Source organism: Artemia sp. Qi Xiang Cuo, chromosome 16 (assembly GCF_049724085.1).
Source record: "Artemia sp. Qi Xiang Cuo chromosome 16, ASM4972408v1, whole genome shotgun sequence".
NCBI classification, from domain to species: Eukaryota; Metazoa; Arthropoda; class Branchiopoda; order Anostraca; family Artemiidae; genus Artemia; species Artemia sp. Qi Xiang Cuo.
The window spans coordinates 60760816-60782856 of record NC_142809.1 but is presented as its reverse complement, the minus strand read 5'-3'; the positions used below and the strand labels follow the sequence as shown (position 1 = coordinate 60782856).

At 36.5% G+C, this 22041-nt stretch overlaps 1 protein-coding gene across 1 annotated transcript in view; it reads left to right on the top strand.

The window, feature by feature from the left end:
- The window catches only part of LOC148943139 (uncharacterized), a 77900-nt gene that overhangs the window by 40196 nt on the left and 15663 nt on the right, over window positions 1–22041 (top strand). The window contains exon 6 of the mRNA XM_089102449.1: window positions 10020–10225. Coding sequence (XP_088958575.1) covers window positions 10020–10225 — 206 coding nt within the window. The remainder of the gene's footprint in view (window positions 1–10019; window positions 10226–22041) is intronic.

The window sequence follows — 22041 nt, the reverse complement described above, 5'->3', positions numbered from 1 at the left end:
ACTCACTTTAAGGAATGCTAAGTCATTTAGATTACTGCTTGTTGTATGTTTTTGCTATGATTATCTTTTCAATTTTTCTATGTTGTGAGTTTCTTTTACTCGTTATCAATAATTTCTGGTCGTTTTGTGTTGTAATTTTAAAATGTATTAGTATCTCCTGAGCTTAAGTTTAAAATGGCCTTTACTTTTCTTTTAAAAACTTATTTTTCGGAGTTTTTTTTAAATTAATTTTTGTTCGTTTTTGATTGCAAAAAGTTTCAAGTTTTTTTTGGCATGGGGGGGGGGTGCTTACTGTCCGATTATTCTTGACTTTAAAAAACGGATCTAGAACTTTCAATTTAAATCGAATGAGGCTATTATCAAAGTCTATACGATTACCTCTTTGATAAAAACCATATATATGAACAATAGACAGCTTGCATAGCTTGTGGACAGCGATTGACAACAATGAATGGATTGAAAAATAGCTCCAATAAGGGGGTTTAGACCATTTCACTTGCTGACACAAAGGGATCACGGCTGTTTGGAATTGACCTTAATAGGAATTTGTGTGCCAAAGCCATTTTGCATCTATCACAGAGTATGTATTTTAACCTTATAATTGGATAATTATAATAGATTTCCTATGTGTTCTTCCCATACAAAACCCCTTTCTATAAGTTATAAACCCCCCTTAATAAGTTATCCCCCAGGGCATAACTTACAACGCCTACCCCTGAGCCCTGGGGGGCTGTGTCCACTCCGGAGATTTCGTTATACGAACTTCGAACTATTTTAACAAAATGTCTGTCTCAGAAATTTTATCTGATGCATTGAGGGCGTGGAGGAAGGAGAGGGGCTAGTTGGACTTCAACCTATTTTGAATCTTAAAAAGTGAACAGGAACTTTCAATGTTCAATCAAACGAGCCCTCTCTCAAGTTTATACCAGAATCCTTCCATAAAAAATAATATGAAGGATTCGGAGAATCCTTAAATTACAGCTCTTGCCCTGAGGGCTTTGGGGGAGTTGTAATTCTCAAAGACCTAATTTCCAGAACTTAAAACTACGTTTAATAAAATGGCTGTCTTAAAATTTTGATTGTATGTGTTTGGGGAAAAGGTGGGCGTGAGAGGGGGGCTAGTTGTCTTTAAATCACTTTCGACTATTACAAAGGGCACTAGCCCTCGGAATTTCCAATCGAATGAGCCTTTTTTTAAGTTTCTACGACACCGCCTTCTATAAAAACCTTATAAGCCCCCAGGGCATAACTTAAAACTCTTGCCCGGTGGGTTGTGGGGGATTGTCCTCCTCAAAAACATATTTTCTATCTGGAAATCAACTACGCTAAACAAAGTGGCTATCTCAAAATTTTGATTGGATGTGTTTGGGGGAATGATGGGCGTGGGGGGGGGGGGCTAGTTTCCCTCCAATCACTTGACTATTAAAAAGGACCCTATCCCTTTGAATTTACAATCGAATGTTCCTTTTTTGAACTTTATACGACACTGCCTTCTATAAAAACCTTATATGCCCCCAGGTCATAACATAAAACTCTTGCCGAGGGTTGTGGGGGATTGTCCTCCTCAAAAACATATTTTCTATCTGGGACGTAGCTACTCTGAACAAAATGGCTATCTCCAAAGTTTGATTGGATGTGTTTGGGGAAATTATGGGCGTAGGGGGGTGGGGCTATCTGCCCTCCAATAACTTTTGACTATTAAAAAGGGTACTATCCCTTTGAATTTCCAATCGAATGAACCTTTTTTGAAGTTTCTACAACAACGCCTTCTATAAAAACCTTATATGCCCCCAGGGTATATCTTAAAACCCTTGCCCTGAAGGTTCTGGGGGAGTGTCCTCCTCAAAAACATATTTTCTATCTGGAAATCAGCTACACTGAACGAAATTGCTATCTCAAAACTTTGATTGGATGTGTTTGGGGAAATGATTGGCGTAGGGGGGGGGGGCTAGCTGCCCTCCAATCACGGTCGACTCTTAACCATGGCGCGAGCAATTTAATTTCCAATCCAATGAGACTGTTTTGATGTTTCTAAGGCCACGACTTTTATAAAGATCATAACTGCCCCAAGAGCATAACTGAAAACCTTTCCACTTATGGGTGTGGGGGAGTGTCCTCCTCAAAAAAATATTTTCGATCTGGAAATCAACTACGCTGAACAAAAATGGCTATCTCAAAACTTTTATTGAATGTGTCTAGGGGAATGATGGGCGCAAGGAGGGGGGGGGGGCGAGGTACCCTCCAATCACTTTAGTCTATTAAAAAGAGCAATATCCCTTTGAATTTCCAATCGAATGAACCTTTTTTGAAGTTTCTACGACAACGCCCTCTATAAAACCTTATATGCCCCCAGGGCATATCTTAAAACCTTGCCCTGAAGGTTCTGGGGGAGTTTCCTCCTCAAAAACATATTTTCTATCGGGAAATCAACTACGCTGAATAAAATGGCTATCTCAGAATTTTGATTGGATGTGTTTGGGGAAATGATGGGCGTGGGGGGGGGGGCGAGGTTCACTCCAATCACTTTCAACAATTAAAAAGGGCACTTGCCCTTGAATTTTCAATAAAATGAACCTGTGCTAAAGTTTCTTCGACAACGGCTTCTATAAAAACCTTATATGCCCCAAGGGCATAGATTAAAACACGTGTCCAGAGGGCTGTTGTGGATTATTCTCCTCAAAAATATGTTTTAAGTCTGGAGATCAGCTACGCTGAACAAAATAGCTACCTGAAAATTTTGATTGGATGTGTTTGGGGAAATGATGGGCGTGGGGGGGGGGGGAAGGGGGCTAGTTACACACCAATCACTTTCGACTATTAAAAAGGGCAATAACCCTTTAATTTCCAATCGAATGAGCCTGTTTTGAAGTTTCTACGACAACGCCTTCTATAAAAACCTTATATGCCCCCAGGGCATAACTTAAAACCCTTGCCCTGAAGGTTGTGGGGGGGGGGGGGGTATCCTCCTCAAAAATATATTTTCTATCTGGAAATCAACTACGCTGAACAAAAGTTGCCCCCCAATCATTTTCGACTATTAAAAAGGGCACTAGAACTCTCGATTTCCGATCGAATGAGCCCCCTTTGAAGCTTCTACGACGACCCCTTCCATATGAAGTGCCTCTGGAAAAAAAAAATTATAATAATAACAAAACATTGGAGCCGTATGGTCTTTACTATAGACAACGCTACAGTGTTGCCTCTGAAAATGTCCCTTCCCCCATAAAACATCCTCCATGGAAACATCCTCCCACGTAACCTCATCCTCCGACCCCTCATCCCCACCAGAAAAAATCCCTCTTGACAACATCTATATATTTCCCAATAACCAATACTATATGTAAAGAATGGGCAAAGTTCATAACTTGCAGCCCTTCCCCCGGGTACTGTGTGGGATTAACTATTCCTCAAAGACATATTTATTAAATTTTCGACTAGGATGAACGAAATGGCCATCTCAAATTTTGATCGGGTGCCTTTGGGAAAAAAAGAGCGTGGGAGGGGGCTTAGTTGCCCTCCATTTTTTTGTTCACTTAAAAAGGGCACTAGAACTTTTAATTTCCGTTCGAATAAGCCCTGTCGCGATATTCTAGGATCACTGGATCGATACGATTACCCCCTGGAAAAAAACAACAAATTTAACACGCATCCGTGATGTTTCTTCTGGCAAAAATACAAAATTCCACATTTTTGCAGATAGGAGCTTGAAACCTCTACAGAAGGGTTTTCTGAAACGCTGAACCTGATGGTTTGATTTTCATTAATATTCTATCATTTTTAGGGAGTGTTTCTCGCTTTTTTCGAATATAAGGCAATTTTTTCAGGCTCGTAGGGTTCTAAATTTCTATGCTTTTTAAAAGCCAGAATATAATATGTACTTTACTGAAAAAAATTCAAATGAACGTACTGAAAAAAGATCATTGTCAGTTTAATATACATTTGCTGATATTTATTCCTTAAAACTTAATCTATTTATGATTTCTTAAGTTATAAAAACGAATACATTTAAAGGAATTTTTTCAGTAAAGTACAAAATAAATTCTGGCTTTTAGAAAGCATAGGGGTCTAAAACCCTATTCATATTAATTTCTGCTCGTTTTGAGTTTGACTCTGTTATTTATTTTAATTTTCATTTATTTATTGATACTGATTTGTGGTAGTTGTATGCTTGGTAGATTATTTTTTCTATTTTTGTTCATTTTTGGTTTAATGGAGTTCTTTAGTTTTTTTTGAAATACTTATTTTGTGGAAAAAGTTTTTTAAATTGATTTTTGTTCGTTTTTTATTGACACAGTCTTTTTCATGGAAAAAGACTGAGCCTCTTCTGAAGTTAAACAACCACCCCTTCCACAAAAACTTTAAATACCCCCTGAGCATAAGTTACAACCCTTGCCCCTAATCTCTGGGTTTTTTTCAACCCCAAAAGCCTTTTTGTATGATATTTAGACTATTTTCAATAGATTGGCCATCTCAAAATTTCTATTAGATGCATTTCGGGATAATACGATGTGTGTGTGTGGAGGGGGGATATCTGCCCTCCGATCACTCTGACTCTCAAAAGAGCACAAGAGCGTCTGATTACAAATCCAATGAGCCCCCTCCGAAGTTTATATGACCATGTTTTCTATAAAAACCTTATATGCCCCCAGGGCATAACTTACTTACTTGTCCTGAGGACTGGGGGATTTTTATCCTCAAAGACATAATTTCTAGACCTTTTAAATACGTTGAAGAAAATTGCTATCTCAAATTTTGACAGGAAGTGTTTGGGGAAATGATGGGCATGGGGGAGGGGCATTTGCCCTCTAATAACTTTCGACTAATAAAAAAGGCACTAGTCCTCTCAATTTCCAATCTATCAGCCCTTTTTGAAGCTTCTACGACAAAATTTTTTATAAGAACCTTCTATGCCACAAGGGCATAACTTACGACACTTGTCCTGAGGGCTATGGTGGGAGGGTTGTTATCGTAAAAGACATAATTTCCAGTCCTTTCAACTACGTTCAACAAAATGGCCATGTCAAAATTTTGATTGTAAATGTTTGGGGAAATGATGGGCGTGGGGGAGGGGGATGATTCTCCCTCCGATTACCTTTGACTACTAAAATTGGCAATAGCCCTCTCAATTTCCAATCCAATGAGTCCTTTTTGAAGTTTTTACGACAACGCTTTGTATAGAAACCTTTTATGCCCCCATGGCATAGCTTACAACCTTTGTCCTGAATGCTCTGGGAGGTTGTCATACTCAAAGACATAATTTCCAGACCCTTCAACTACATTCAACAAAATGGCTATATCAAACTGTTGATCGGAAGTGTTTAGGAAAATGCTGGGCGTGGTGGGGGGGGTCATTCGCCCTCCGATAGCTTTTGACAAATTTTTGAAATTTTGATTGAATGTGTTCGGGGAAATGGTGGGCGTGAGAGGGGGGTTAGTTGCCCTCCAATCACTTTCGACTATTAAAAATGGCACTAGACCTTTCAATTTCCGATCGAATGAGCTCTTCTTGAACTTTCTACGACGATACTTTATAAAAGCCTTATATTCCCCCAGGGCAGAACTTACAACCCTTGGCCTGAGGGTTGTTGCAGGGGGATGGTTGTCATTCTCAAAGTCCTAATTTCCAGACCTTTAAACTACGTTTTACTAAATGGTTATCAAAAATTTGATTGGATGTATTTGGAAAATGGTGGGCGTGAGAGGGGGTTAGTTGCCCTTCAGTCACTTTAGACTATTAAAAAGGGCACTAACCCTTTCAGTTTCTAATCGAATGACCCCTCTTTGAAGTTTTCACAACAACGCTTTCTTTAAAAACTTTATACGCCCCCAGGGCAGAACTTACAACCCTTACCCTGAGGGCTGTGGAAGGTTGTCTTCCTCAAAAGAGCTAATATCCAGAACTTTCAATTACGTTGAAAAAATAGCTATCTGCAAATTTTGATTGGATGTGCTTGGGAAAATGGTGGGCGTAGTGTGGGTGGTTTGTCATCCTCAAAAACATAATTTCCAGAACTTTTAACTACGTTGAACTAAATGGCTACTCAAAACTTTTATTGGATATGTTTGGGGAAATGGTGGGCGTGAAAGGAGGGTAAGTTGCCCTCCAATTACTTCAGACTATTAAAAAGGGCACTAGCCCTTTGAATTTCTGATCTAATGAGCCCTTTTTGAAGTTCCTACGACAACGCTTTTGATAAAACTTTATTTGCCCCCAGGGCATAACTTACAACCCTTGCCCTGAGGGCTCTGAGAGGGTTTTCTTCCTCAAAGACTTAGTTTCCGGGACTCACAACTACGTGGAACAAAATGGCTATCTCAAAATACTGATTGGCTGTGTTTGGGGAAATGATGGGGATGAGAGGGTTAGCTGCCTTCCAATCACTTTCAACTGTTAAAAAGGGCACTAGTCCTTTCAATTTCTAGTTGAATGAGCCCTTTTTGAAGTTTCTACGACATTGCCTTATATAAAAACTTTATATGCCCCCAGGGCATAACTTACAACCATTGCCCTGAGGGCTATGAGGGGATGTCATCCTCAATGACCTAATTTCCAGAACTTTTAACTAGGTTGAACCTTATGGCTGTCTTAAAATTTTGATTGGATGTGTTTGGGGAAATGGTGGGCGTGAGAGGGGGGTTAGTTTTGCTCCAATCACTTTCGACTATTAAAAAGTGCACTAGCCCTTTGAACTTCCAATCGAATATGCCACTTTTGAAGTTTCTACGACACTACTTTCCATAAAAATCTTATATGCACCCAGGGTATAACTTACAACCCTTGCCCTGAGGGCTGGGGGGGAAGTGTCCTCCTCAAAGACATATTTTCCAGATCTTTCAACTACGTTGAACAAAATCCCTATTTCAAAATTTTGATTGGATGTGGATGGTTGCCTTCCAATCACTTTCGGCTTTTAAACAGGGCACAAGCCCTTCCAATTTCCAATCGAATGAGCCCTTTTCAAAATTGCTACAACTCCTTCGATACGAATTTCCTGGTCTAAACAAAGAAAGAAACAAATAAATAATACGTTGTACCAACATCGTTCTTTACTTAGGCAACGCTATTGAGCTGCCTATGATAACGACTTTTGCTTAGTTTTGAGAAAGAGTGGCCCAGATACGCCGACGGACCAAAAAGCGCACCTACGCTACAGCTACGTTAGTGGCACCAACGCTGCAACCAGTCAAAAATTACACTAAATGCTTACATTGTAATTGCATTGGCCTCTCAATAGTTATGCGTGGATTATCTTATCCTCAAATGCGGCAATTCTGCTTATTGACAATCGTAGATTCCCAGATAGAAATGAAGCTCATCGAAAAGCATGACTTTTCAATAATTCATTTACTATAATTGATTATATATTAAAAAGTAGATTTTAGACAAATTTTGACATTTAGTCTAAATATTTAATCACCCAAGTCGTTTCCTTTCTAATTGAGAATTTTCGGTCTAATCCCTGCTGCAAGTGTTTTCTTATGAAAGGACCCTATATCCTCTTTTATATGCGCGGGGGATCTCCTTTTGGATATTTGTAAAGGCAATGCTTGTAAGTAACGCTTGTAATTCCTACACACAGCTCTAAATACTGACGATTCTTGTCCTTTATCCCTCAAAATATGGACTCCCAATTGATAACGTGCCTTAATTTGAAGTAAAATAAAAGTTCAAATAGGGATAAAATCCTTTTAATAGACAGTGATAAATTTCACAAAAATACTAGATATTTCGGTCACATATGCAGTGACCGTCATCAGTAGTTATCAGTTTTCGTCATCAGATTCTACTACTGATGACGGTCACTGCATATGTGACCGAAATATCTAGTATTTTTGTGAAATTTATCACTGTCTATTAAAAGAATTGTTATCCCTATTCGAAGTTTATTTATCGTCACGGAATGGCAGTGTGGTCTCCGAAATTATCTAATTTGACACATTTAGTAAAATGGGGGACCAAAGTTTTGCCCCTGTGAATTTCATTGATAATTAAATAATTAAAGCAATAAAACTAAATAATTAAATCAATAGTCGAAAGAGCTGCGTTTTGCACCTCATCTGTCATCTGAAAGTCAGGTGTGACATGGAAATTTCTTTAGCTATAATAAGCTCCATAGACCCTTGGGGCTGACCTTGCAGAGTCAAACCACTGACACCCAACCCAAGCCAAAGGATTTGCTACACCAACAATCGAGCCCTTGTTCTGAAGGATATATGATTACAAATCCAGCATGCCATGCCCTCGGCTAGGAACAAGACAAAAAGCATACTTGTGTGTATTTCTTTTTTTTTACTATCTTATTTCATAAGATGTAAGGCAACCCAATTTTTCTATGGTATTTTCTAATTAGGTGTCGAAGCAGCATTGTCTTAAGAGTTACCCCCTATAATAAAGCAATTTTTTCGAAATAAAACATTATCAATGACCCTTAAAAGAAAGAACAATGCAATCGTTTTAAAAGAAACATCACTGTAAAGGAATTGAAGGATGTGCCACTTTGAATTGAAATATACATATTGGTGCATCATACTTTGATTTGAAATCTTTTAAAATAATTAGATATCACACTTGCTTCAAACTAGAGCAGATTCTGTACGCCGAACAGCTAATAATCATCATCCTCTTGCTTAGTGACATGGGAGCAAGTCGCACCCCGACCACGAGCAGAAGTACGTTGAGTACTTCTTTTGACGGGAACTACCTGACGTCACGAAAAAGCTCAGTTTTGAAAATACGAAGCTTTCCTTCCTCTCTCTCTGAGGTAGGACTACTTACCTTTGAGTACAGTACATGTATTATGTATTACATATATTATGTATACAGTACATGTATTACATGTATGATATGTGTACTGTGCTTTTGACATAACGCTCTAATTTACATGATTGTGAAGCAATAAGAAGTAAAAATTAACTCCCAAGGAAGTAATAAAGAACAAAGTTAATTTCTCTTCTCTTTCACCGTTTGGAGGGGTTGAAGGTGGCTGAAGGCTAAGAGGATTGGGTGCATTCTTGAAATGGTGCTTTATTCACCTTGCTGAACCTTTTGCAACAGTATTATTTTTGTTGTTTTTTCTACCATTTTTCCGTATTTCACTTGTGTAATAACCAAAGACTTTTCCAGGATTTTGGTTCGGTGGGGGGAAGGAAGCACAAAAACTTCCTTTTTTTGTTATGTTTTACGGATCGGACAAAAAATTCAGGAATGGGGGCAAACCCTGCCACCCCTCCCCCTGAATACAATAAATTTGAACAGAATATGACTAAATAACTTTGAATTGAACACGAATATGTGAATTTGTGATTTTAGTAAATGAAAATACAAGCCTTCAACGGGTTTGCAGAAACGACTGAATTTATAAAATAAAGAGGAAAGATAGCCTGATAGCCTAGTGGAAAAACTGTTAGATTTGTTTTTGGTCCTTGCTTATGGAGTTGATTTTCGCGAATGTGCTGTGATGCATCTTAATATGAAGTTGTAATTAAAACATTTCAAATATACAGACAACAGCTTGGGGTTGTGAACGGACAGACATTCGAACATTTAGAATGCAATTTGAATAAGTATATTTTCTACGTCGTTGCATTTTAGCATCACTTGTTTTCATTTTTATGCCACTTTCTAGGATATAAGCTAGGGGTTGCCATCTTTCAGGAATCACGTACACAAGGTGGAAATATCTTAACACTGACCCCCCCCCCATCTCGAGATACTCAGCCCACTAAAGCCAAACCCAAAAATGTCTTTCCATTGTTTGTTGTACGGATTTTTATATCTTGTTTTTGATAATTAATATAATTAAATTATAAATCGAATTAAATTTATTATTGTTAAAAAAAACATGCTATTGATTGTTCCGATTCTTAGGTATATTTCAGTTTGTTCTGGACACTTAGAAATTTCTTTTCAAGGAAAGAGTTCAAAACGATACCGTGAGGATGCAAAACCTTTTCCATGGTCCCCCACTCTTAAATCGAATTAAGATACGAACCTTGTAATTCGTTCTTCTAATTTTTAGGCACATCTCAGTTTGTTTTGAAGGACCCATCGCCTACTTTTCAAGGCCAAAGTTCGAAACCATACACTGGCGGCGCGAAACCTCCTTCGTACTGGGAATGGGTGCGAGAGGCATACCCACATATTCAGTTATCAGAAGAAGTTATTCAGCAACTTGAAGCTGAATCAAAAAATAACGACAATATCACGGATGAAGCTAGTTTTCAGGTTATTGTTTGCTTTCATTTTTCTCAAAATTATCGTCATCGATATTGATGTTAATGTTACAGTGTTGATAGAAATTGCTTCTGTTTTTAAATACTAATGCTCTTGTTTTAAATAAAATTACTGCTTCTTCACTTCGCTAAAAATTCCATTCCAGGTCATCCATGGTTTCAGTTTCTCACTCTATAATGCTATTAAATAAAAGAAACAAGTTTTTCCAAATGAAAGTAAGGAGCTACATTAAAACTTAAAACGAACAGAAATGATTAGGCATATGAGGGGAGTTGCCCCCTCCTCAATATTTCGCTGTTTACACTAAATTTTCACTTTTTGTTATAATTATGTAAGAATGACTCAAGAAACACAAGAGCCGTTTAATTAGAATAACAAACTTTTTTAAAGTTCTAAAAAAAACTTTAGCGGAAAGAGCGAGGTATTGAGGAGGGACCCCCCCCCATATACTTAATAATTTCAGTCCGTTTAAATTTTTATGTTGCTTCGTACTTTCAGTTGAAAAACTTCTTTTTTAAAATTTAATTTCTGATCATTTTTTAAATAATGCCGGAAGATCCCGCTTCCACTCTGTGGAAAATTCCTTCCCCCACAAAAAATTCTTCAATGGAAATATACTCCCACGTAAACCCCCCTCCGACAAAAATATGTTTATTTCCCAGTAGCCAATGCTATATGTAAACAATGGGCAAAGTTCATAGCTTGTAACCCCTTCTCCAGGAGCTCTGGGGATCGTCATCGTCAAGACATAGTTATTTGATCTTCCGACTATGCTGAACAAAATTACTGAACAAAAAAGGGCGTGGGAGGGGGCTACCTGCCCTCCGATATTTTAGGCCACTTAAAAAGGGAGCTAGAACTTTTGATTTCCGATCAAGTGAGCCCTCTCCCGACCTTCTAGGATTACTGGTTCAATACGATCACCCCTGGAAAAAAATAATACGTATGCGTGATCTTGCTTCTGGCAAAAATGCAAAATTCCACATTTTTGAACATATAGGAGCTTAAAATTTCTACAGTTAGGTTCTCTGATATGCTGAATTTGATGGCGTGATTCTCATTAAGATCACTTGATGTTTTGGGGGTGTTTCTTCCCTTCTTCGAATATTGGAAAAATTTTATCCGTCTCGCAACTTTTGATTTCTAACAGTAAACTTGATGAATTCTATATATTCTCAATAAGTATCATAATTCGATTCTTTTGATGTATCCATTGTTATGAAAGCTCTGATACTTACAGTTTCTGCTACTATTGACTCGCATTGCTCCTTACTTACAGTTTGTTACCACGAACCGTTTGATGAAGTAAAATAACTGAAAGTAAGGAGCAATATCAAAACTGAACACGAGCTAGAAATTCTTCCCTATATTAGTGGGGCTGCCCCTTCCTCAACGCTTCGCTCTTTACGCTAAGATTTTGTGCTTTAAAAAAAGCTTGCTATTCCAATTCAACGGGTCTTGTGCTCCAGCAGTCAGTCTTATAGAATTGGGATAAAAAGTAAAACTTTAGCGTAAAGAGCGAGGGGTTGAGGAAAGGGCAGCCCCCTTCATATACGAAACAGTTTCTGTTCGTTTTCAGTTTTGATGTTGCCCCTTTTTTTCAGTTGAAAAAACTTGTATTTTTTATTTAACTTCTGATCGTTTTTCAAATCATGCCAAGGCCTAACCAAGATGTAGTGTGAGGCACCAGCCTAATAAACCCCCAATTTCTTGCTGTTAAATTGTATCTATTAGTGATTGTAAATTGATTTGCCTGCGTCTCCCTTTTTAAGCTTTTCTGCTGAAGCATCAAAATGTTAGATTGTAATTAAAATTTAATAATTGGACAGAATTTAAATATTTAGTCAAAATTCTCGATGAACTGTAGCTTCAGTAAGTAAGTTCTTATTAATAATTTCATGACAGTATTTTGGGTGGACAGGTAACGATAATATTATTTAAATGGATGACAATTCTGTTTGAATTTTGATGTTCTAAGGGGCTGCAGCAATCGCGGCCCCTGCGATAGGGTTTCCTGATGTTGAAATACACCGTATGCACATGTTTAAATACATTAAGTTTGTATATAAATAGAAAAAGAGATATATTACACTTTAAAATTGGTGAAAACCAAGCTCCCGATAGAACTTGCCAATCCCCCCCCCCCCCAAGGAAGAAAACCTAACAAGGGTCTTGCTGTCCCGCCTCACCTTTTTCACCTCTGTGCTGTTACGCGTGACAACGTAATATCTTAGGCGTCATAGATCCTTGCAATGGCAGGAGGACGATCGGTTTGATTCGATCACCCCTGAAAAAAACATAAAGCCTTTCTTTTGGAAAAAAAATGCGAAATTCCACGTTTTTGTAAATAGGAGCTTGAACGTCTATAATAAGGTTCTCGCTCTGCTTCTACTAGGCACGAGGGAGTATTTTCTGTTTTTTTCAAATTACGTATTATCATACTTGCCGTGTTATTCTTTGGTTTAAATTCATGAGGTGGCAAATCTGCAACTTGAATATTTAATTGGTTGGCGTGCCTTCAATTGTTCCATCTTGTTTATCCTTCACATAATTCTACATTATGGTTTTTTTTCTCTCTTGGGATCCATTATGATTCTCGCTGTTGCTTCTCCTTCGACCACATATTTTGTTTATTATTCGATATTATCCTCGCTGTCACTTATCTTCTAACCGTAGATTCTGTTGTTCATTTGCCTTTATCATTACCTCTGATATTTTGCATGCCTTTTGCTTTAGATGTTTGGATTTATTCACCATCCTATATAATTTTGCATGACGTCATATACAACAAAAACTTTTTTTCCTGATTCTAACCACAGATTTTGCTTTGTAAATCTTTTTTAGCGATTTAATGTTATTCTGAATTTGCTTGTCCATTGCCGATTGCTCTAACTTTTTGGAATCGTCAGGACATTTGTTACATATAGTAATACTTGATGGGACTCATTTTTGAAGATAATTACATATAGGAAAAAGCCAAAGGCTTTTTTCGTTGTTGGAATAGTAAGAGATAAACCTCAAAGAATCAGGCAGCAAATTAAGTCAAATATGGCAGCACATCCCAGAAAAGCAACTTTTCAAAAGATGCTTGAACCGTATTAGCTTTTAGTTATACGCTTCAGGGAAACAGAGGGATTCAGTGAGCCCTTCCTCGGAAAACTAGTGAAAAATACAAGCCTAAACGTGTTTTAAGCTATTTGAAAACTTCTTTTTGGAAATTATTTTATAATGGATGCCAAAAAGCAAACGTTAAAAAAGTAAAGGTGTTGTGGTCCTGTCCTATGTCTTCAATAGCACATTTTTTTCTGGCAGTAACGAATACAAGTTACTATTTAGGATATAAGCGACACGGTTAATTAAAAAAAATACACAATAGACTACACAATAAGCAACACACACGCATTTAAAAAACATAAAATTAAGTTAGCATATTGATTGTTCTTTACTAGGATAGCGTCGTGGATTGTTCTTTACTAGGTTCCAGCTATCTCTTCAACCATGATACTGATGAAACCTACATAATCCCATTTAGAATGAACTATACCGATCCTTTATGCTAAAACGAAAAAAAATGCTTTTCCTTGTTGTTCAAGGTGGGGGAGTGTAATTCTGATTCCAAGGGTACACTTTTAATTTCGATCTGACGCTATTTTGGGGGGATTTAGGCTTTTTTTCAATCACTAGAGTTTTCTTTTCGTTATAAACTCTTTTTTTTACATTAACGGAAATAATAGTTACCTTCCTGAATCAGTGTCAGATGGTGATTTTTTCTCATTTGCCAGTTTTTTTTAAAACGCGTTTTCTAACTTTTGGTTACTATGGGCTGTAGTTTGCCTATTACTAAGTTGCAGTTACTGCTCCAACCATGATTATTATATTTGAACTGGCATTATTTCAGCTGAATCATTCTATAACAAAGTAATATACATCTGACATATGGTCTAGATTTTTCGCTACTTTTTTCTATTCATTTTTTATTTTTTCCATTTAACACCTATGGCATGACGTCGTTATATACTGATGTCATTATAATCATAAGATAGGTTTTATTTTTTACATCATTTATGGTTGTAATCTAAGATTATGACTTCATTCAACATCTTGTATACGAAAATGTAGTTTTTCGTAAAAAATTGATTTTATTGAAATCTTACCAACTAACCATGTTTTTGAAGTGCTATAGGTTGTTCTAGGGTTACTGTTTACTTTGCAGTGATCCTGGTGGTTCCAAAGTATCCTCACATATACCCACAATCAGCTTAGAATTCTGCTCCAAAGTCTAATCTACTGTTCGAATTCGAAATGCCGTCATACCAAAATTTTGATACAGTCAGATCTGTGACATTTTTCGTCTGTGGTATTTGGCATTGTCACTTTTTGTTAGAAGGGGTCTTAAGATAATCCTTACGAAAAAGGCTAGAGAACCTTTTTAGGCAGCTAAAGAGAAAAAAAGTTTCAAATCTGGGCTAAATTCCAATCGTGTAACTGTGAAAGATTAGGACGAAAAAGCTTCTGGGTTTTTTGCGATCATGTACTTCGACCATGAGACTTTCTTGGCACCTAGTGACTTTCGGAAGTTTTATATACTGACGTCATTACAATCATGATATAAGTTTTATATTTTACCTCATTTATGGTTTTAATCTAAGATTATGACTTCATTCAACATCTTGCATACGTTTTTCGTAAAAATTGATTTTATTTTAAATATTGTTTTGTTAATTACAAAAGGTACCAGATGTGGCAGTTTCCTTTACATGAGCCCTTACATAGGTCTTTATGATGTTCTAGTTCCCCGCTAACAGTGGAGAAAAAATCGAAAGAAAGAAAGATGGTTTCGATGCAGAATATCATGGTTACAGCCACTTTCCTTGCTTTTCAAACCAATGGATTTTCTTTGTTGTTTAAGCCAAGGAACTGTAAGTTTCCTTTATAGGAGTTTCGGCCAAGGAGGTTCGGAGTACTTTGTGTTTCGATTTAATACCATTTATAAGGGTTGCGGGCTTTTTTTGTCACTGTGGGGCGTGTTCGTCTTTTACTAGGTTGCAGCTAACGCTGCAACCACGATTGCCTTTCGTTTTTGGTTGACGTTTTCTTTGTCATTGGTTAAGAATAGAATATTTTAAATTGTTTCCGACTTTCTCTATAAAAATACAGATTTGGGGTGCTATGACAAAGTTAATCAACAGTTTTCGATAATATATGCCCTTTTTGAAAAATAGACTCATAGTAGGCCTTAATCTAATAATTTAGTTTTACGTCTCAACTTTCCTAGAAAAACAAATCATAATACCCTGCTCTGTTTCTAACAGAATGTTATATTTCCTAGATTATGTAACACAAGCATCTTCTGAAAAGTTGCTTCTCAGAGGTATAGTGCCATACTTGACTGACTTCGCTGCCTGATTCCGTCTGTTTTACGTTATATTTCCTAGATAATGTAACACAAGCATCTTCTGAAAAGTTGCTTCTCAGAGGTATAGTGCCATACTTGACTGACTTCGCTGCCTGATTCCTTCTCTTTTTGTCTTTTACTATTCCAACTAAGAATTATATTTGAAAAAAATGTATTTTATCATGCAGCTATATAGGAGAATTTTAATAGTAAATTTTGTAAATATTCACAATGGTTGAAAATGGTACATCGTTTGAACAACACGTTTACTGAAAAAATACAATTTGGACTATCAAAGCAACCGTTACAAGACCAATCTGAACAGCTAGAGAAAATGACATGGAAAAAACTTCTCAAGTAAGGATGAACGATAATGAAGCACAAAGAAATTATAAGTTAGAAGACATGCAACAACCTAAACTACCAAACGTGACAAGACTGTTCTGAACAGCTAAAGCAAAGGGCATTGAAAAAATGTTTGAGTATGTTGAACGAAAATGAAGAACAAAGAAATATGTGGTTAGAAGACAAAATCATCAAGAATCATAACGAATCAAAAAGGAAAATGAAGCACAAATGAATATTCGGTTAGGACTAAATTTTTAACAACGAATAAAAACAAAGAAGCAAAAATAAACATGTGATTAGAGGACATTCAACCAAGCGAATCAGTAAAATCAATTAGGGCAGCGAGGATCAATCTTAATCGAAAATTGTGGTTAGTGAAAATTCAAGAACTTAAGAGAATACAGTTCCTATGAAATATAATTGCTGACTAAGACTCAAAACAGCTGAAACAAAAGGTATGGAACAAGGGAAAGTGAGAGTCACATTGGAGTGTAAATGAAAATTATGCGTAGCAAAATTTGTGGCAAGAATCCAGAAAAGAATCTTTTTGGTGGGACGTCAAACGAAATTGTATAAAGTAATGAGTGAAACCAAACAGTTAAAGCAGAAGGCATGAAAAAAATATGTGAGATAACTGAATGAATTTGAACAACGAAATTTGCACGTAGAAGGCAAGCCACAGCAAGGATCAAATGTAATCGTAAACAAAATCTGTGGTTGGAAGATGAGCAACAGCGAGAACTACAATGGAATTCAGAAGAATAAAAATCCTATAAAATGTATGATTGTGTGAAGTATAAAGAGGAAGGAGGAAATAGTTAATGAAATCTGTGGTTAAAAGACACAAAGGCAAAGCAAGAAACATTAAAAAATGTCTGAAGCAATGAAAGTTCAAAATTAAGAAGAAAAAATTTCGCTGTTAGAAGGCATGCTACAGCGACTTTCAGAATGTGTCTAAAGTGAAAGTGAAGAACAAAGAACTGTGTGGTTAGAAGACAAGTGACAGGAAGAATCAGAACGAGTCAAAATGCAAGTAAAGAAAAAAGAAATATTAGGTTAGAAGAACAACACCGTTGCAATCTTTGACGCCATCACGCTATGGAACAAAACCCAGAACAAATCTACAAAGAAGCCGTAAATTACGCAAGTTGTAATTACAGGTCATTGGGAGCTTTCAGAGTTGAATATATTCACTGTGGAGCTCTCCATTTTCCTGAGGAAAGAATAGAAAGCAAAGGTGCATGGTTCCTAAAGAGTTCCACTGACAAATCTGAAACTTGAACTCGTCTTTTACTTTAGCTTCATCAACGAAAGCAATGATAACACCATTAATAGTGGTAATGTTTTCAGCTTCAAACTAGCTGAAAAAATTTATCACAAAATCAGTTAAGCGGCACATCCTTCACAAACCACTTAAGGTGATTTGGACCGCCTTCATAAGGCCAAATGCAATTTTTAGACCCGGATGGAGCTGTTGAAGAACGCCTTGCACATCCTTTAAATTATGGGATCTCTCGTAACTTAATGAATTCTTTGGAAGAAATATTGCGAGATATAAACAACTATGACAAACGGTTCATAAAAAATGAGAAGTGGAGGATGATGGAAATCAACATGTTGCTCCACTGGGACAACAGCCTCCAAACGTTCAGCTCATTTTTAATGTGCCAGATGGTTTCAATTATAGATGGCTCAACCCTCTTGCGTGTAATGAAGTATAGGCTGTTCTTACTCTTAATGCTGACAATAGTTGTACGTCAAATGCAATGGCTGTAAGACAACGTTTCAAAATTTTGTCTGTTAAAAAAAAACGACCATCTTGTGGAACCCTTTACCTACCGACTTTTATCCAGCTGGAACGTCAGGATGGAAATTGAATATGCCACCTCAAACACCTTATGCAATTCGTCCACATCTAACACGGCTTGAATTAGCGAAACATTGTGTCACTTTTCGACCTTGACGCGCCAAAAGTCTTTCTCTGCAAGCCTTAACACCCGGCCCGTGTCGGATAGGTTTTAATGCTTTCCACTCCTGTGGAAGACTTTTCCGACAGTATTTTGTGGATACAGATATTTGTATTGAGCGTGATCGTATCCAATTGATAAAATTGAACCAAAAAAAATGTTATGGCCGAAAACTACGTAGGTTTTACACGACGTCACACTACCGACATGAACCATCAGATCATCACGCTACTATGCTGAACATTTCGAAGATGCTACGGTTAGGTTAGGTTAAGTTAGGTAAAATACCACATTTTGTTGATAGGAGCTTAAAAGTGTCTGTAATAGGTTCACCGATATCTTGAATTTAATATTGTAATTTTCATTACAGTACCAAGTACATCAAAATGAAGCATTTTTTTCCCCACCAGACTCGATCTTAGGTCTATCCATACCTGAAAACCAGGATTTTCTATGATTTTCTTTTGGTCGGTATAAAATATTAAAGGTCAGTTTTCGTGTGAAAAGTTTCACCTGTGTTCCCCAACCGAACCATGAAAAGCAATATGCGGAAACTAACTCGGTAAATTTGACAATGCTTTTCGCACTTCAAAATTGAAAGATGTTGCAGAAAACTGGAAAATATATTATTTACAGACATGTATTGAGCTTTTAATCACGTAATATTTCATCTCTATCCTCCATACGATAATCTAAGTGTTTATCTTGTATCTACCGCTTGCCAAACTAGGCTAGCCAAAGGGGATTTTCAACCTGTCTTTGGTACACTTGAATGTGTCATGTGTTTATTTCTTTTCATTGATTCCTGCAATTGAAACGAAAAATTTGATGTTTATGCTTCATGTGATACAAGTTAAGCAATAAAAATAGCCCTTTTGGATAAATGTTTGGAAGAGATAAATATGGTAAAAAAACATAATTGTTCCTCCCGAATCATACTCTTCTAGGTGCTTATAGATTGCTTAAAATTAAGATTGTTAGGCCTAAATTAATTCCTAGCTTAGATGTGTATCTATTTCATGATATATTCACTTCTTTCCATTTTCTATTTGTTAAAAAGATGTTAGCATTAGCCTATATTTTACTCATTCAATCCCTGGATTTTGACACAGTTTGCTTCCAATTCATGGCTGTGTTTTTCTTCTGCTACAGCGATCGAGAAAGTTATATTTTCTTTTGTTTCATGATATTTTTTCTGCTAACACTCTGCTGATTTTTAACACATGTTCCTTAATTTTAAAATTGGCGGGAGCTTGTGAAAAAAAAATAAAGATCTTCTTCATTAAAAGTTGAATTCCTGGGTTTTCCTAATTTCTTAGAGACGTATTTGGTTGTGCCAATCAATCAATTTATTTATTTAAAAAAAACATAATCAGTTAATTAGCTTCGACTCAAAAGCATAGTTTTTGTGAGTCAAAAACTAAGAAAAAAAATAAAAAAGCAAGCAAACAGATAGAGCAAGTAAATACAAAAGAAAGCTTGAAAATAAAGACGTTAATGCAAAAGCAAAAGTGAACAAACACAATAAATAAATCATAGAGAAACTAATTCAAATGAATTTGAAAATTGATACGGGAGGGAAATTTCGATATGTTGCAAGAATTTTTTTTTTAGGGAGGAGAAGTTCTCGAGATTTTTTTGAAGTTTCGGGAAAGGAATTTCAAAGCATGAAAGAAGTGAAATTTGGGATTGGCCAGCAAAGCTGGTGGTCATTTTTGGTGTCCATGTTACATTAAGATCACTTGCCACTTTGAGGGTGTTTCCCCCCTTTTTTGAAAATCAGACAAATTTTCTCAAACTCGTAGCTTTTTTAGAATTTCGGATATTATTGACCCGGGTCGTTCCTTGCTTACACACCAACTGTTTTATAGGACACTGTTTAATGTGATACCTAACAAAGTAATTTTTATGTCTTTTGCTTTCAGTTCTGGAAACAAACAAAATTTATTCCGAATATGAGGCCATGCTGCCTCTTCAACCCCTCAATCTTTACGATAAGTTTAACTCGGCTTTAACTGAATCGAAGTTAATCTGTGTATGAGGAGGACTGCTCCTCTCCTGTTAACCTCCACTCTTTACGCTAAAGTTTGACTCTGCGCCAAATGCCATAAGAACAACCGTTCAAACAAACGGAATGAGATAGGCTAACTATTTCCACTGTGCCTCAAGAATGAAAAAAAAATATTCAAATTTTTTGAAGGCAATCGGTAAATCACACAATTTCAATTACTGGTTGACTACTTTTGCTGCAGTGATAAATTATTTGGTTAAAGCACTATAACCGCACTACAGAGGTACCAAAAGCTGGTTTATATTCAAAAATCGATGAACTAGTACCAGACCGTGTTGGGCGACAAGTCACAAAAGATAAAGTAGACTATACGGTATATCCTTTCGTGGAAACAGAAGCCTAGTGACTGTGTACTGAAGAACACTCGTTTGGTGGGATGCCTTCAGATACCCGTTGCATAGCTTCAAACAATTATTTTGAGACCCAGTTATATAGTTATGTGTTGTTTCAGCGCATTGTTTTGTTCGGGCTTGATCAGAATTCAAGTTAGGATTTCGTTTTTGACTGCCTTTCTTAATTGACGATTCCCCCTAACGTTTGACCCCTTAATTTAAATTTCTGCCAATTACGTCTTAATTGGCATTTCGTCAATGGAAAGACAGCAGGTGAACAGTCATGATGAGGGTTGCTTCACCACCTTCCTAAAGTTCATACCAAAGAGATTGGCAAAGTTTTGAAAGTTGGAAATTCGGTAATTTAACAAGGGAAAGATAGTATTAAAGACTACAAGCGCCTCTAATAGAATAGCAACTAATGATTTTATTAAACACGTGGAACATTTCAAAGAAACTTAGATAGTTAATATAATTAATCTATAATATCAAGTGATTTAAGCAGAAACTTCTTTGTAAGTGATAATCAATCAGTATTGATGGTTTTTAGGGATTATTTTAAGCCAAAATCCAGTGTGTACAAATTAGGTCTAATTTAGCTTGGAGATATCGTTACAGGTTATGTAGGTAGTAGAATTTAATCTGATAGGCGTACTGGTGACATGATTTTGCGGTTTTTACTCTCCCCCATATTTAAGATAGCTTAAAAATACAAGTATACAACAGTTGAGAGTGACTTAAAACCGATCAACGCTAGATGGCGTTAGTGACCTTTCCATTTTGACACTGTTTACAGTATCCATTCTCAAATTTTTCCCATATTCTCTGGTTCGTTCTATAAACACCCTTCCAAGTAACTTGTCAAGAGATAAACCTCGAATTTAGAGCATATGGATGGTTTATTTTAGTTTTTCAACCGGAATTGAACGTTTTTATTCTGAATCAGGCTCAATTTTGTGTTATACATACGGCAATATCACTATAATATTTTGAAAATCATTGTTTATTTTTCGGCAAGGGGAGATGGGTCCAAAAAAGTAAATTCCTATAAACTGGCTCCGTAAGTCAAGTGAATTAAGGATATTTTAGCTGCTTAGTTTTCGACATGATTCTTAAGCTTAATAATATACTGTCCTAAGGGTTTGGCTTAAATACAGGGTGAGTCATTTTATCGTTTTTAAATACAACATCTTCTTAGTAAATGAATGTACTCTACTAATTCCTTTTTTCACAACATAGTTTAAGAATGAGAATTTTATTTTGAGGTTTGTTTGAAAGATAATGTCGTGTAATTTCACACTATCATGGGCATAGTTGGGTCGTCCTTAATGCTATGCTGCACAGTTTCGGTATTTTCAAACAGACGTGCTTAATGACCTTTTCCAAATACAGACCTATCAACAACAGAACCATGTTTTTGGAAATGTTTTACCAAGTCAGTTATTGTAGACTTAGTTGGAGAATGCCTATCAGGGAAGTGGTGTTAATAAGATCGCTGTATTCTAGTTATTAATTTTCGATTTTTCTTTGGTTGTGATTTTATTCACATGTTAAAAATCAAAATCAGTTAACTGACAATAAATACATATATTGTTTGAAAATGGTAAAGTGACTAATGCACCATCTTATGCTTTCAGTAAAGAGCTGAATTTTTTTGCGATAAATTTAATTTTTGAACGCTTCGAACGTTGCGA